Below are 16,907 nucleotides of genomic sequence, written 5' to 3'. Positions count from 1 at the left end.
TACACAGGAGACAACATGACATACTGTAAGCCAGCGGAAATAGTATGTAAGTATATACGGTATATTGTATGTGCATATATACAGTATCATATATATTCCAAACACGTTAAAGAAGCCCCACCTTCTTAGTGAAGGACCGCCTCTCAGGGGCGGGGAAAGCGATTTGAGAAGCATTCTGATTCGCTGCCTCGCCTTGCTCTGGGCTGCTATTGGATGGTCGGTGCTGACAGAACACCTGCTGTGGCGGCGCTGTGGCAGCCAGGATCAAACTCCGCCGGGCAACAGCTTCCGATTGGTTGAGCACCGAGTCTGGATCCTCTGTCATTGGACGCTGGACTTGGTGGTTGAGGCAGTGATAGGCCGGAGGGCTGCCCGTGGGAGGAGAGTCCCGAGTACTGCCCAGTCCGATTGGCCCGTCCTCCAGGAAGGTGGGGCTAAAGTCGATGACGTCCTCAGCCATCCAGGAAGACGCTGTCTCCTGATTGGAGAAATCTGGCATCATGTAAACGCCGTCTCCATCCTCATCCTCATCCTCGTCTTCCTCATCTCCATCGCCGTCATCCTCCTGAGCCGAAACAAACACATTTAAACAGTTCACCCAACTATCTCTGCAGGTTGCCCACATGGCAACCAATAGTGAAAAACGTGTTACTCGAGTTCTGGGTCTATTTATCGTATCGCTAATAGAGTAGAGTGGATAGAGACTGGATCCGAGAAGACTCGGAGAAGTACTGCTGACCTAGGATCAGCAGCACTGCAGCACATTCAAAAAAAGTTGAGCACGTGCATGCATACTGGCATAGGGTGCCAGTTACACACACACACACCTCAGCTGTGTTGAACTGAAAGTGACTGGAGTTAGTTAAAAATGACATGATAATGTTTACCGTGATTATGGTAAGCTTATGGTAAGCCATAGAGTAAAAACTAAAATACATCGGTGCATCCCTAATTTTAACAACATTAACTTGTTTAACTACATTAAACAAGTGTGTTCATGTGTTTTAGAGTGTACAGAAATTCAAAAGAGACATTCTTTCAGAGTTGGAAGACGTGAACTCGACAATTTTATCTTGACGAATTAAGGAACACAAGATTTAAGACGTGGTTACCTCCTCGTCGCGGTTGTCATGGCGCTGTTCCCCTGGCAACAGACTGTCATAGGAGCGGGAGGAGGGCAGACGCGACGGGGGGCGGTGAGTGTGGAGATGGGTTTCCATGGCAGCAGCTAATGACAGGCCATCGCTACTGGATCGAGGCCGACGCAACCGCTGGACCTCCCCTGGTGCTAGAGAGAGACAGACAGAGAGAGAGAGAGAGAGAGAGAGAGAGAGAGGGGGGAGAGACCGAAGAAGGGAGCAGTAAGCTAAATATATTCTGTAATCAGCTGTAGCTGTGTTATTCAATATGATCACACACCCGGCCTTTATTTGCCCTGGTTGGGGAGCGTGATACAATGACAGAGAGGGCGATAAGCCATATCAGCCCTAGGGCCGGTAACAGTATGTTAATGTGACACCATGTGCTGCAATGTGTTGATCCGATGCTATTTTCTAGAGGTGCACGGAATTTAAATTATGACTGATACCCGATCTCCGATTATTTGCAGGGTCATATTGGCCGATACCGATATATTACATTATTACCGGTATATTATATTCATATTGAACTCATGTTATATTTATTTCAATGTTTTGTTTTGCTGGTGAAAGTAGATGGTAAGCCCACCTCCCCACTGACAGCTGACTGGCTGCTCTGCGAGTACAAAGCCATTGGAGGTCACATTATTACTACATTATCAATATCGGTGAAAATAACCAGGATCATTTTGAGATCGGTTCGATGCCGCTATGGCATTTTTCGTCCGGTTTCGATACGCTACCGATTATATTGTGCACCTATACTATTTTCTTGTTGTCTTTTCGCCTACTTTGGTTTCACTCTCTCTCTCACCTCCACTGCACTGCTCCTAATAGTTAGGAATGGCGACCCAATTATTATCATTATAATGATTTACTTATTTTGTACCATTATTATATATATCTCTGGCAAGGTTCCAAGCAAGCTGGCGCAAAAACACTGCTGTCTACTGAAGGCTCATGTGGTCGTAGCTTTGGGTTTGTGAAGAACACATATCACTTGGAGACTCAGAATAGCTCTGTAGCAACCCTGGGTCCTCGATGGGATAACATGATGTCATTAGATTATGGTAATGTGATACTAACCTGGCCCACTGTGCTGAGAAGACAAACTCTCCTCACTCTTAGCTGACCTGAGAGTCCCACTGTCCACATGACAACCTGGCACGCACACACACACACACACACACGCACACGAAGACAAAGCGGGAAAGGGAGATAAAGAGTTATTGATGTTATATTTGTTCAGGTGGAAAATGTAACTTTTCAGGATAAAAATGCATTAGATGCAAACGTACCAGGTCTAAAATCGAAGAACGACTGTCGTAGAAATTTAGATGCAAACATTTAATAATACCCCTTTATAAAAGAGTATCTCCTAAGTTACACTCTGATATTATCTCATCTGTCACACCCCTGTGGTGCTGTTTGTTTACTCTGTTACTGTCCAATTTGTTGTCAAGTCTTGAGGCTATGTTGGGGGTTGACTGTTGTGGGAGTGAAGCTATAAAGGCTGTGACCCAATGTAGCTCTTTGAGCCAGACTGGGGTTTCCATACCTGAATAGGTCGACATGTAAGTTTTTGGCTCCTTACTTGAGTAAAATCCTCATACTTCCAAACTCTGAATTCTTGTGTTGACTCATTATTATAATTGTCTTTCTGAGCATGTGTCCTACAGACTGCCTTAACACGACTGACATAGAAACATAGCTTTTTCAGAAAACTGTCAGGATGTAGAAGACATTTTTTAGAATCTGATCTCAGGTCAGAATGGGTTAAGGGATTGTAGCCCCTGCCTCTGTAACACTCTCTGCACGTCCCTGGGTCACGTTACGTACCAGCGTTGGACATGGTGGGCTGGAACAGGGAGCTGATCCTCATTGGCTTACGGGTCGACTTCCCGATGGCGAAGAAGGTCTTCCAGCTTCCTGCACTCTTCCTCTCCTTCAGGCCCCTCTTCCTCCTGCAGAGACATCGTTCAATCAACATCTGGACTCACGTTTCAATAGCATTAAAGTTTAGTTTTTTTCAACCAAGTTTCAGGTTTTAGGTTGTTATTATTTGCTGCTTTATTTCGTTTTAGCGATTTGAGCTATTTTTGACAGGGGGCCGGGGGCATTCAAACATGGGGCTGAATATGTCATTTTTTACAACATTTTACGGCGATTTCTTTATTAATATTTACTATAGTCCTACTAGACCCCATGAAATTACATCTGGCCACAAAAGATCACAGGATCTACTGAATGTGACGCTAGAGGTACTAGGGGGATGCCATACTGTGTGTCGTAGGCTCTATATGTCTGTCACATTCAATAGATCCCGTGATCTTTTGTGGCCAGATATAATTTCTTGGGGTCTAGTAGGACTAGAGTAAATAATAAAATAATAAATACATATTTAGGACCATGTTCGACTGCCCAAAAATAGCTAAAATCGCTAAAACTAAAGAAAGCAGCAAATGAAAAACACTCATCTTTTACTTTCTCTAATAGGAACCTAAAACATGAACCTTGGTTGAAAACAACTAAAGTTGTCCTTTAAAGTACATGTAACCACTTCTTGAACCCTAGACACGTCCCAACTCTTGGCACGTCATAATAGGCGGACATTTGGAGATAGATTTGAATAGATTTAGGTTGACTTCAAATGCATCTAGAGATTTGAGTACTTTTAAATAGAAGTGTGTAGATTTCAATACTTTAGATTCCAGTCATATTCAAAGCATCAATACATTACATTGCAGTAGATTTGAATAGAGTTCAGTACATTGCAATAGTTTTCAATAGATTTCAATACTTTATTTCAGTACAGTGATACTTTCAGTAGCTTTGAAGACAGATTTCAATACATTTCAATACTTCTGTGTTCATTTTGTTGACTAAAACTAAACAATTTCATATGATTAAATAGGAAACTAAACTAAATGGTGTGTTATTCAAAAGACTAGACTAAATCAGAATTTGCTGTCAAAATGAACACTGTCTTAGTCTTAGTCTTAAGACTAAGACTAAAACACGCAAAGACTAAGAGACAAAAGACTAAAAGATTTGATATTTAGTCAACTAAGACTAGGCTAAGACTAAACAAACAATTTCTGATGAATAAATAGGACTCAAACTAAATGGTGTTATTCAAAAGACTAAATCAGAATTTGCTGTCAAAATTAACACTATATAATATTTTCAATAGATGCAATAGATTTCAATTATTTTAATGGATTTAAGTGGAATTCAATATCTCCAGTAGATTTCCATAGATCTCTATAGATTCTAGTAGATTTCAATAGGTCAGTACATTTCTATACTTTCAATAAATTGAAGTAGAATTCATTGCATCAATACATTTCAGTACCTTTTAATACAGTAGATTCCAGAAGACTTTATTAGATTTCAGTAGAATTCAATACTTTAAATGGATTACAGTACATTCTAATATATTTCAGTAGATTTCAATATTTTAATTAGATTTCGGTAGACCCTTTTATATATTAAACTTCATCAGAATTCAATAGATTTCAATAGTTGTAGGTAGCATTCAATATGTTCCAGATTTGAGTACATCTTAATACATTTCAGACAGTACATTTCAATACAGTTTTTTTATTGATTTGATTAGATTTCACCATTTCAGAAATTTCAATACTTAGATTTCAGTACATTTCAGAATAGGTTACGGTAGATTCTAATAGGTTTCAGTGGATTTCAACACTTTTAACAGATTTATATATTTGTAATAGCTTGGAGTACATTTCAATATTTATAAGACTTCAGTACTTTCAATAGGTTTCAGCAGTATTCAGCAGCTTCAGCAGATTTCGGTAATGCTAGATTAGATTCCAGTAGGATCAACTGTATACTGTATTTGATCAGACTGTGTTTGTCCCAGAGGGAGATTTGCTTTCACAAGCCAACACAGCAACATACAGGTAAAGACCATAGAATCCCCAGAAATACATCCACACATCTAGTGCTGCACAATAAATAAAAAAAGCACTAGTTGGCTGTCCAATTCACTCTTATGTTTTTGCTACAAGAGAGAGAAGCACCAGGTGCCACAATTTGAATGTAGTAAATAATGTTCAGCAACTACAGACAAAAAAAAATTGAATCGTGTGAGAATCTTAATTCTTGTGGAGCAAAATCGAGATTCATATTCGAGAATCGTGCAGCACACATCCCCACACACAACATTGTAAGTGCGGCAGTTTTATTCAATGCTTCAGGAATGGCAGAGTGGACAAAACCCTTGCTAAAGGAAGGTATCTCCCCGTATCTCCGGTCAGACGGCGTTATATCGTGAGTGGCAGGGGTGTGTGTGTGTGTGTGTGACGGCTCTGTCGTTCATGTCCGAGAGTTTGGGTGTGGGCCGTGGGGAGAAGGCTAATGATTTTTAGAGGCAGCATGTGTGTTGCAGGTAAGTTTGTTTTTGTTTGAGATGGTCAACATGTTGAAGACGCCTGAGGAACAGCACTACAGGATGTAGTGTTGAATTATGCTTTTGTATAAGGTAAGTAAAAGTAGGTGGGGGAGGCAACAGACTGGCACTTTGCTGGTATTATGGTTTATGGGTACAGAAGTTGATCAAAACGGAGCTCATTGTTCATAGTGAGTCCAACATATGTCAAGTTGTTGACCTAGATCTACATGTGGGACCGACCTGTTATCTTGCACGTCCAGCACAGTGTGGTACTGTCCCTGCTGTATCGGCGGCGTTGGCGCCCCCTGCAGGAGCAGAGGCGCCTGGGTCCTGGCCTGGGCTTCCTCCAGAGATAACAGACGAGTGGACACAAAGGACTTTGGTCTGGCCAGAAACGGCTGCTGACCTGCTGGAAAGAGAGAACGAGAGAGAGAGAGAGAGAGAGATTGTTGTGACTGTTAGCATCAATGCAATGACAGGAAAATAAATTGCCTGATATCGGGTTTAAAAGTGTTTCAACTGGTCAGCCAAATGAGATATCGGCAAATAAGTGATATTGCACTAACTGTAAATATGTTCTTGAGGTAATTTGACCTTTGTGGGATACACAAATAGGTCGGTGTGTCCAAAAACGTAGTTACTGCACTTTGCCTTTGTAGGGCAGAGTGGTTCTCAATCTTTTCAGGCTCACTCCAACATAATATTTGAACATAATATTTGAGCTCGAGCTGCGAGCTTGTAGGTCTGCTATTTTTGAAGAAATTTGAAAATGTGGCGCAAATCTTTGAATATATATTCTTTCAGAGCGAACGTTTTTAACTCAAATCTTTGCTTCTGGGAGGGGGGGGGGTCCCTGGAACAACATATTCTCAGATGGGGCTCGGTGGCCACTTACATATCATTTTTGGGGTCCTTGACATATAATATTGAGCACCACCGATACAGAGACATGAGGATTTAGAAGACATTTTTAAAATTCCGACGTCCTGCCTAAATGGCTTAATGTATCCATCCCTTGAAGTACAACTCTTCAGCAGTGTAATAATAATGCCGACTGTATCCACCCCTCCTCTTCGTTCCACACCCTGCTGTCATCGTCTGCCTAGTCATGCTCCGTGGTTGCCTAGTAACCTCACACCCCCACGTTGCCACGGAGATGTAGCAACTGGTTCTTGGTCTGCGGTGGTATCCATGGCAACAGAGGAGGTACATTGTAACGCCAGTGAATACGTGAAACCTCTAAGAAGCCCCGTTAGACACGGGAAACTACACCACATTCACCATTACTATATATAGTTGGTATATTTACCATTACTATATAGTTTCGCCGTTTAAGGGGGTGTAATGCAAGTGATATTGTTATACTGAAATACATTTTCAGGGCCAGATATCAATTTTTAATCCAGTCAGGAGAGATCTCATAGACTGGGATATAGGATAAACGTGTGAAATCGGAAGTAATGAAATAAACTTTATATGTAAATTATGAGCACACACACACACACACACACACACACACACACACACACACACACACACACACACACACACACACACACACACACACACACACACACACACACACACACACACACACACACACACACACACACACACACACACACACACACACACACACACACACACACACACACACACACACACACACACAAATAATGATGACTCAACCAGTGAATCCGGTACACTTTCCCTTAATCCCTTCTTGTGAGCCTGGGGTATTTCTTCACCTCAGACTTCCCAGCGACATTGACACGCCATCATAGGTCACCAGGTAGCGGTGCCGTTTCTCAACTGGTCTTCACTTCACTACTGAATGCATAGAGTCAGGGACCACATGCACTACCTTCACGGACAACCAGTGGTCCACGGACCACCGGTTGCGCTAGCGGAATGATTTGTCACACACACTGCTTTTAGATGCTGGCATCGATCTATAGCAGCCTCTGTGCTCTGCTCTGCTCTGCACTGGCTTGTTTTGTGTGAAGATCTGATGACAAAGTGGAACTGACTCTTAGTCACGGCTTTAACCTGTACGCCCCGTTTATCACATGAATGTTCTTCAGCTTCAAAACCAGCCAATTTACCCAGACAGAGAGATAGGTTAATTAAAGCTGCAATTCCATAAACGTTTTTTTGTGAATCAAGCATTATTGTAACCAATCTGCATGGTAGCGCATAACACATTTAGCATACCGTAATTTCCAGACTATAAGCCGCACCTGAATATAAGCCGCAACAGCTACATTTAGGGAAAAAACAGATGTGTACATATACAAGCCACACTGGACTATAAGCCGCATAGAGGCCATAACCGGCCATAGAGATAGATTTAGAAGGTCCCCTAGTGGCCGTTAGCTGTAAAAATCCATAGATTAGCTGCACCGTTGTATAGGCCGCAGGGTTCAAAGCATGGGAAAAAAGTAGCGGCTTATAGTCCGGAAATTACGGTAATAGAAATACAGGAGGTTTCCGTTCTCTTCCATAGTCCATAGTACTCCTTCCCAACCCTCTGATCTTCTTCCATAAAGGAGGTGATATAATTACAAATTTACGTCAATTTCGGAAAGAACTTTAACCCATTCAGGCCTGACGTCGAAATTTAAAAAAAAAAGTTTTCTAAATCATGACAATTTTCGGAAAGATTTGAGGCACATTTTAACGATTTTTCAAAAATAGCAGACCTACAAGCTCATAGCGCGCCACTCGGTGGCGCGCTATGAGCTTGGAGATCTGCTATTTTTCAATAGCTAAATTATAACAATGTTTAAAACACCAAAAGGGGTTCCCGCCCCAAAATGGGTTAATGGTTAATGTGGTTAAACGCTAACGTGACATGGATGCGTTCCAGGTCTCAATGGATTAACTCGGAACTATAGTTCGGGAAGCTTTTCCTCAACCGGGACATTTTCCGACGTCGGTAGGATTCTGTATTGGCCTTCGCATCCCGTGGTTGGGGAGGACAACTAGTGGTTTACTAACCCATTTAGGCCTGACGTCGAAATTTAAAATAAATCTTATCTAAACCCTCCAGTTTTCTGAAGTACCCATGTTTCAGTGGTGCTGAAACATGGGTATCAAGGACCCAAAAAATTATGTGTAATTGGTCTCCGACGCCCATCTGAAAATATGTTGTTCCAGGGACCCCTCAGAAGCAAAGATTTGAGTTAGAAACGTTAAAAAATATATATATTCCAAATTTGCTCCACATTTTAACGATTTTTCAAAGATAGCAGACCTACAAGCTCGTAGCGTGGCACTCGGTGCCGCGTTATGAGCTTGTAGATCAGCTATTTTTCAATAGCTAAAGTAACATAATGCTTAAAACACCAAAAGGGGTTCCTGTCCAGAATGGGCTAAAGGTATTGCCTTCAACTCAAAGGGAAATATCTCCCATTCTCCATTATAGCGGAACAGTGGAATGTTTGGTGCGTTGTTTCAGCGTCGAAGAAGTAGAAAAAGAGGAGAGAAGAGTTTACCTTGAGTGAACATTCCGACAGAGGTGAAGGAGTCGGAGAACAGGACGTCAACGTGACTCAGCAGAAACTCCACGACCACAGACTGGACCCGAACCTCTTTGAAAGGATCAGAGCCTACCAGACCTGCTGTCTCAATCTCCTTAGACCTGGACACACACACACACACACATACATACATGCACACACACGCATACACACAAACACAAACACACCACACAGATTCAAACTTGCACGCTATAATTTTCCATTCCATGTGTTGCTCAACGGCACTGACAGAAATGTGTCTATCTGTACGTCTCTAAATGTTTTGGAGAATTGAACATGGTGGACCCTCTTGTAAACAAGTGTAATGCTTAATTGGGTCGTCCGCTCACAGTTAACAGTCTTTGTATTGAGTTTGTGCTTGAAATGTACTGTAATTCTGCAAACTGTTAATAAATATTTCAATCAATCAAAACAAATCATGGGGAGAACATGCACACTTCACACAGGAAGGCCCCAGTAGGGGCACAGACTGTACAGTGGCCAAGGTGGTGGTCTAAGTATTTATGCCTACGGTTCAAACCCTGGACCTTGTTGCTGAGAGCCAACAGTGCCAACCACTGAGTGAGAGAGTGAGTGAGTGAGTGAGTGAGTGAGTGAGTGAGTGAGTGAGGCAGGGAGGCAGGGAGGCAGGGAGGGAGGCAGGGAGGGCTCAGTCAAAGGGCTATTTGGCTGCTTACCTGAGCAGGTTAGGAGCCCAAACTATAGCCAAGTTCTTGATGTGCATGTTGGTCTCTCCACTACAAGTAGCCAACCTGGCCAGATGACGAATCAAATACTCCAACGTCCTGAGGAGAGGAGAGTATTGACTCTTAGGAATACACTGGGGGATTACAACTGGCTGGAGATAACTGAAGCGACCGACCGACTGACAGACAGACCGACAGACCGACAGACCGACAGACCGACAGACAGATTACCTGTAGTGAGGAGGTGGTAGTTGCTGGATCACATCATGGACCTTTGCCATGCGCTCATCATCTGTCAAGTCACCCATACAGTCCTGGACACACACGCACATGCACACACACACACACAGAGAGGGAGAGAGAAGAATGGATAAGTCCATGTGAATGCAATGTGTGTGTTTGTGTGTGTGTGTGTGTGTGTGTGTGTGTGTGTGTGTGTGTGTGTGTGTGTGTGTGTGTGTGTGTGTGTGTGTGTGTGTGTGTGCGCGCGTGTGTGTGGGCACTCACAGCGAACTTGTCATAGAGCTGGTATGTGAGCAGTGGGTTGGGCAGCTCTCTGAAGTAGAGTTTACACAGAGAGCCGACACAGTGGATGTCCTGAATGTAGACCTCCTTAGTGAGGTCTGGTAACATCTCACTGTCAAACTCATGACTGGACGGAGGGACGGAGAGGGGAGAGAGAGAGGGGGAGGGGGGAAGGGAGAGAGAGAGGGGGAGGGGGGAAGGGAGAGAGAGAGAGAGAGGGGGGTAGGGAGGTAGGAGGGGGAAGGAGAGAGAGAAAGAGGGGGGGGGGGGAGTTAAACCATTAATGCCTTCTAAATCAGTAGTTCTCACACTTTCAAGATTTCACCATTTCTCTCTCTCATTAGCAGGCAACAGTGCAACACTATCTCTCTCTCTCTCTCTCTCGGTTTCTGGCACAACAGCGCCACTTTTGCCCCTAATGGTACTTTAAACGGACATAGTCACATAGGTTAGGACATAGGGACATTGCTGTTGCACCACTCAAAAATGGAAAAAATGTACAAACTGCGAGCTTGTACATCTGCTATTTTTGAACAGCTAACACTAAAATGTCAAATGACATACTCTTGTATGATGGAGCATAGGCTTTTTCAACCAATTGCTTGGTCAGAAGAACTACCTGTAGTAATATATCATTCCACTTTTGTCTTTTATCTCCTTTTCTGGGCCACTCTCTCTGAGTACCACCAGAGGGGGCGCTAAAGTACCACCAGTGGTACTAGCACCAGTGGTTGGGAACCTCTGTAGTAGGGCCTTCATGTATGAACAACAGAACCTCTGTAGTAGGGCCTTCATGTATGAAAAACAGAACCTCTGGAGTAGGGCCTTCATCTATGAAAAACAGAACCTCTGGAGCAGGGCCTTCATGTATGAAAAACAGAACCTCTGGAGTAGGGCCTTCATGTATGAAAAACAGAACCTCTGGAGTAGGGCCTTCATGTATGAAAAACAGAACCTCTGGAGTAGGGCCTTCATGTATGAACAACAGAACCTCTGGAGTAGGGCCTTCATGTATGAACAACAGAACCTCTGGAGTAGGGCCTTCATGTATGAAAAACAGAACCTCTGGAGTAGGGCCTTCATGTATGAACAACAGAACCTCTGTAGTAGGGCCTTCATGTATGAACAACAGAACCTCTGTAGTAGGGCCTTCATGTATGAACAACAGAACCTCTGGAGTAGGGCCTTCATGTATGAAAAACAGAACCTCTGGAGTAGGGCCTTCATGTATGAACAACAGAACCTCTGGAGTAGGGCCTTCATGTATGAAAAACAGAACCTCTGGAGTAGGGCCTTCATGTATGAAAAACAGAACCTCTGGAGTAGGGCCTTCATGTATGAAAAACAGAACCTCTGGAGTAGGGCCTTCATGTATGAAAAACAGAACCTCTGGAGTAGGGCCTTCATGTATGAAAAACAGAACCTCTGGAGTACGGCCTTCATGTATGAAAAACAGAACCTCTGGAGTAGGGCCTTCATGTATGAAAAACAGAACCTCTGGAGTAGGGCCTTCATGTATGAAAAACAGAACCTCTGGAGCAGGGCCTTCATGTATGAAAAACAGAACCTCTGGAGTAGGGCCTTCATGTATGAAAAACAGAACCTCTGTAGTAGGGCCTTCATGTATGAAAAACAGAACCTCTGTAGTAGGGCCTTCATGTATGAAAAACAGAACCTCTGGAGTAGGGCCTTCATGTATGAAAAACAGAACCTCTGGAGCAGGGCCTTCATGTATGAAAAACAGAACCTCTGGAGTAGGGCCTTCATGTATGAAAAACAGAACCTCTGGAGTAGGGCCTTCATGTATGAAAAACAGAACCTCTGGAGTAGGGCCTTCATGTATGAAAAACAGAACCTCTGGAGTAGGGCCTTCATGTATGAACAACAGAACCTCTGTAGTAGGGCCTTCATGTATGAACAACAGAACCTCTGGAGTAGGGCCTTCATGTATGAAAAACAGAACCTCTGGAGCAGGGCCTTCATGTATGAACAACAGAACCTCTGTAGTAGGGCCTTCATGTATGAACAACAGAACCTCTGGAGTAGGGCCTTCATGTATGAAAAACAGAACCTCTGGAGTAGGGCATTCATGTATGAACAACAGAACCTCTGGAGTAGGGCCTTCATGTATGAACAACAGAACCTCTGGAGTAGGGCCTTCATGTATGAACAACAGAACCTCTGGAGTAGGGCCTTCATGTATGAAAAACAGAACCTCTGGAGTAGGGCCTTCATGTATAAAAAACAGAAATTAAATGTTTACCGTAGTCTCTGGATATTGGAGGACACTCCGGAATGTCTGTAGATTCCATCCACAACTCCATGTTGTTCTATGAACTCTGAACAAGTGGTCAACACCTGAGGCACTGCGCACGCACACACACACACACACACACACACACACACACACAGACACAGACACAGACACAGACACAGACACAGACACAGACACACACACACACACACACACACACACACACACACACACACACACAAGAGTATGAAGATCAAGTAAATAAGAGTGCAGAGTAAACAATGGAGTGCTTCCAAACAACCAGGATACCAGATAAATATCTGTTATCTAAATAACATTATTGGCATGTGTGTGCGTGCGTGCTACCTTCCAGTCCAGAGTTGAGCAGGTGTTCTCCCAGGTCACAACCAAACACTCTCTCCTTCAGGATTCCTCTCTGCTTCAGCTTCTGTTTGGACGGCCTGGACTTGATGAACGTCCTCAGGAAGCCCAGCAGCTTCCCATGCTTCTTATGCACTGACACACACACACACGCGAGGCACACACGCACACACACACACACACACACGATTAACACACTCATTCCTCCGTCATACAATGAATGAGGGTTGAATCGCAGATGGTGAAAAGCTTCTGATGATGTCACAAACTGCATGTTTCAGCAAGTTGAAATTAACCAGGCCTGATGTCAAAATTAAAAAAAATGTAATAATATATATTCAAAGATTTGATGGTACATTTTCACGATTTTTCAAAAATAGCAGACCTACAAGTTCATAGCGCGGCACTCGGTGCCGCGCTATGAGCTTGTAGATCTGCTATTTTCCAATAGCTAAAGTATAACATAATGAATGCTTAGTTAAAACACCAAAAGGGGTTCCCGCCCCAAAATGGGTTAAATGCAATATATACACTTTTTTTTTTACAACTGTTTGTACCTGATGTAGGGGAGGCGGGCCCAGGAGATCCTGTTCCTGTAGACTTGGAGCTGACTTGGTCTCCATCTACACACACACACACACACACACACACACACACACACACACACACACACACACACACACACACACACACACACACACACACACACACACACACACACACACACACACACACACACACACACACACACACACACACACACACACACACACACACACACACACACACACACACACACACACACACACACACACACACACACACACACACACACACACACACACACACGAATGAATGTGTGGGATGGTCTTTGTCTATCTGTGTACTCTACAAATGTGTATGTGCGCCGTGCACTGCATGGGTGAGTGTGTGTGTGTGTGTGTTTTACCTGTCTTACCACTGGACGCACACTCCACAGAATGAGGTTGTTCTGAGTGGATGAGTTCCACACATTCACTGGGGAAGAACCCGACCTGCAGGAGACATTCACCACAATACATAGAACACCTGCATTAGAATACTTTTGTATAATGGTTTGTTTTTACAGCATAAGTAAAAAATAACTATAATTAAATACCAAAGCATTTTCTTTTGTATGTCAGTGTCGTCATTTCTGATCCCATTTAGACCCGAGGACGATTCTACAAACGCCTTCCTGGCAGTTTTCTGAAAAACCCTATGTTTCTATGTCAGTCGACCCCCAAGATTATTATGTAATTGGCCGCCGACCCCCATCTGAAAATATGTAGTTCCAGGGACCCTCCAGACGCAAAGATGTGAGCTAAAAACGTTCGCTCTGAAAGAATATATTCAAACATTTGGGCCACATAGCAGACCTACAAGTTCATAGCGCGGCATCTGCTATTTTTCAACAGCTAAAGCATAACATAATGCTTAAAACACCAAAAGGGGTTCCCACCCAGAATGGGTTAAAAACAGTGATTAATAACATTACATTAGTTCCTGTGTGTGTGTGCGTGCGTGCGTGCGTGCGTGCGTGCGTGCGTGCGTGCGTGTACCTGAAAACCCTGTTTTCCTCTCCACCAGCTGGTCTCTTCTCTCGGAGGCATATCTATGACTGACAGGATGTCTCCTACCTGTGCAAGCAGAAACACACACGCGCGCACACCTTTAATTAATCATTTCAATGCACTCGAGGTTAACACAAAAGGAGAGAACAGTACAATATGATCTCATAACAAACGGTACAGTATGACCCCATAGCGGTACAATATGACATCACAACGGTACAGGTACAGTATATGACCTCATAGCGATACAATATGACATCACAACGGTACAGGTACAGTATATGACCTCATAGCGGTACAATATGACATCACAACGGTACAGGTACAGTATATGACCTCATAGCGGTACAATATGACATCACGGCGGTACAAGTCAGGATGAGGCACGACTCCGATGTGTTTGTTCATGAAGAGGAACAAAGCGGGGGCTCGCAACTCACTTTAGGATGCAAAAAGTAAATAAATCGATACTTCATCATACAAGAGTGAGAAGAGCAGATCAACGTCTACAACACGAGGCGTTGTGAGTCTGAAAAAGCTATGTTTCTATGTCAGTCGTTCTTCGATTTTTCAAAAATAGCAGACCTACAAGCTCGTAGCGCGCCACGTGCGCGCTACGAGCTTGTAGGTCTGCTATTTTTCAATAGCTAAAGCATAACATAATGCTAACACCAAAAGGGGTTCGCCCCAAAATGGGTTAAAGACTCACTTTTTCTCTGTGGCCTTCGACAATGCCTGATTATGTAAATGGTATACTGCCTTGGTATACTCACTTTAGGATGCAAAAAGTAAATAAATCGATCATAAACAGCGTCACAGCAGGCAAAAAAACAATCAGACGCTTCGACGGCGTATATAAAACTACTTGACAAAAGACCTATAAAACTATTTAACTATAACTATAAAACACATGATCGTATTTTTTTTAGCATCCTTAACCCATTTTGGGGCGGGAACCCCTTTTGGTGTTTTAACTAAGCATTATGTTATACTTTAGCTATTGAAAAATAGCAGATCTACAAGCTCATAGCGCGCCACCGAGTGGCGCGCTATGAACTTGTAGGTCTGCTATTTTTGAAAAATCCTAAAAATGCGGCACAAATCTTTGAATATAATATTCTTTCAGAGCGAACGTTTTTTTTTATTTCGACGTCAGGCCTAAATGGGTTAAAGTGAGCTGCGAGCCCCCGCTAGTTTGTTCTACTTCGTCTGTTTTAACGGTTTGGCTCGGCACCAACGACGGAGGATGTGCGCTGTTTGCTTACAAAGAGCCACAGGATATTGAGAGAGTCAGAGAGGTACATTAAAGAGAGGATCATCAAACAAAGGAGGAGAGTGCCAGCCTGCCTGCCGGGGAGAAAGATACGCTAAGACAGAAAGGAGAGCACATCTTAAAGAGGAGAGAGGCTGGAGTGTGTGTGTTCTGTGTGAGGAGAGGCTGATGTGGGCCACTCAGCCCTAGAACATCCATTTACTATTTACCATTTTAGACCTGAGGTAGCATCTGTGTCACCTTAGTTTTTGACCACTTTAACCCATTTTGGGGGCGGGAACCCCTTTTGGTGTTTTAAACATTATGTTATAATTTAGCTATTGAAAAATAGCAGATCTACAAGCTCATAGCGCGCCATAGCGTGTCAAGGACCCCAAAAATTATATGTAATATGCCTCCGCCCCCCATCAGAAAATATGTTGTTCCAGGGACCTCCCCAGAAGCAAAGATTTTAGTTAAAATATTCACTCTGTAATAATATATATTCAAAGATTTGAGCCTTTTGAGGCACATTTTCACGATTTCTCAAAAATAGCAGACCTACAAGTTTATAGCGCGGCACTCGGTGCCGCGCAATGAGCTTGTAGATCTGCTATTTTTCAGTAGCTAAAGTATAACATAATGCTTTAAAACACCAAAAGGGGTTCCCGCCCAAAATGGGTTATACAGAACAGTGGTTCTCAACCAACCGGTGGGGCCATGAGGACATTGAAAGCGGGCTCCCAGATCATTACAAAGAACTATGGGTTTTATTGATAATTGTAATGAAGAATTTAAGAAAAACAAAAACCTTGAATAAATTAGTTGTGATAAAGTTTGTACAGATAAATACAGAGTTCAAGTATACTACGTTGGTTCTGTTGACCCAAGCCCGAAACAAAAAATTATTAAATGATCATTAAAATAAACGTGCTCTCTAAACGCCCCACCCATTTGACCACTTCACATGGAGGCCAAACGGCTGCCGTGTTAAAGGACAACTTTAGTTTTGTCAAGCTTCATGTTTTAGGTTGTAATTAGACAAAGTAAAAGGTGAGTGTAATTTTTTTTTTTCATTTGCTGCTTTCTTTCGTTTTAGGGATTTTAGCTGTTTTT

At 43.0% G+C, this 16,907-nt stretch overlaps 1 protein-coding gene across 2 annotated transcripts in view; it reads right to left on the bottom strand.

Moving 5' to 3' along the window:
* Positions 1-16,907, bottom strand: part of arhgap33 (Rho GTPase activating protein 33) — a 75,036-nt gene that overhangs the window by 13,902 nt on the left and 44,227 nt on the right. The window contains exons 8-21 of one of the 2 annotated variants that reach the window (XM_079504758.1): positions 14,528-14,605; positions 13,897-13,981; positions 13,505-13,570; positions 12,933-13,082; positions 12,576-12,678; positions 10,295-10,439; positions 10,019-10,101; positions 9,779-9,886; positions 9,057-9,202; positions 5,800-5,968; positions 2,979-3,103; positions 2,226-2,300; positions 1,113-1,288; positions 122-565 (exon numbers count right to left, since the gene is read on the bottom strand). In XM_079504758.1, coding sequence (XP_079360884.1) covers positions 122-565; positions 1,113-1,288; positions 2,226-2,300; positions 2,979-3,103; positions 5,800-5,968; positions 9,057-9,202; positions 9,779-9,886; positions 10,019-10,101; positions 10,295-10,439; positions 12,576-12,678; positions 12,933-13,082; positions 13,505-13,570; positions 13,897-13,981; positions 14,528-14,605 — 1,953 coding nt within the window. The remainder of the gene's footprint in view (positions 1-121; positions 566-1,112; positions 1,289-2,225; positions 2,301-2,978; positions 3,104-5,799; positions 5,969-9,056; positions 9,203-9,778; positions 9,887-10,018; positions 10,102-10,294; positions 10,440-12,575; positions 12,679-12,932; positions 13,083-13,504; positions 13,571-13,896; positions 13,982-14,527; positions 14,606-16,907) is intronic. The other variant, XM_079504759.1, reaches the window with a different exon arrangement.

The sequence above is a fragment of the Electrona antarctica genome (genome assembly GCF_951216825.1).
Source record: "Electrona antarctica genome assembly, chromosome: 6".
Taxonomy (NCBI): domain Eukaryota; kingdom Metazoa; phylum Chordata; class Actinopteri; order Myctophiformes; family Myctophidae; genus Electrona; species Electrona antarctica.
This window is presented reverse-complemented; position numbering and strand designations above follow the sequence as displayed.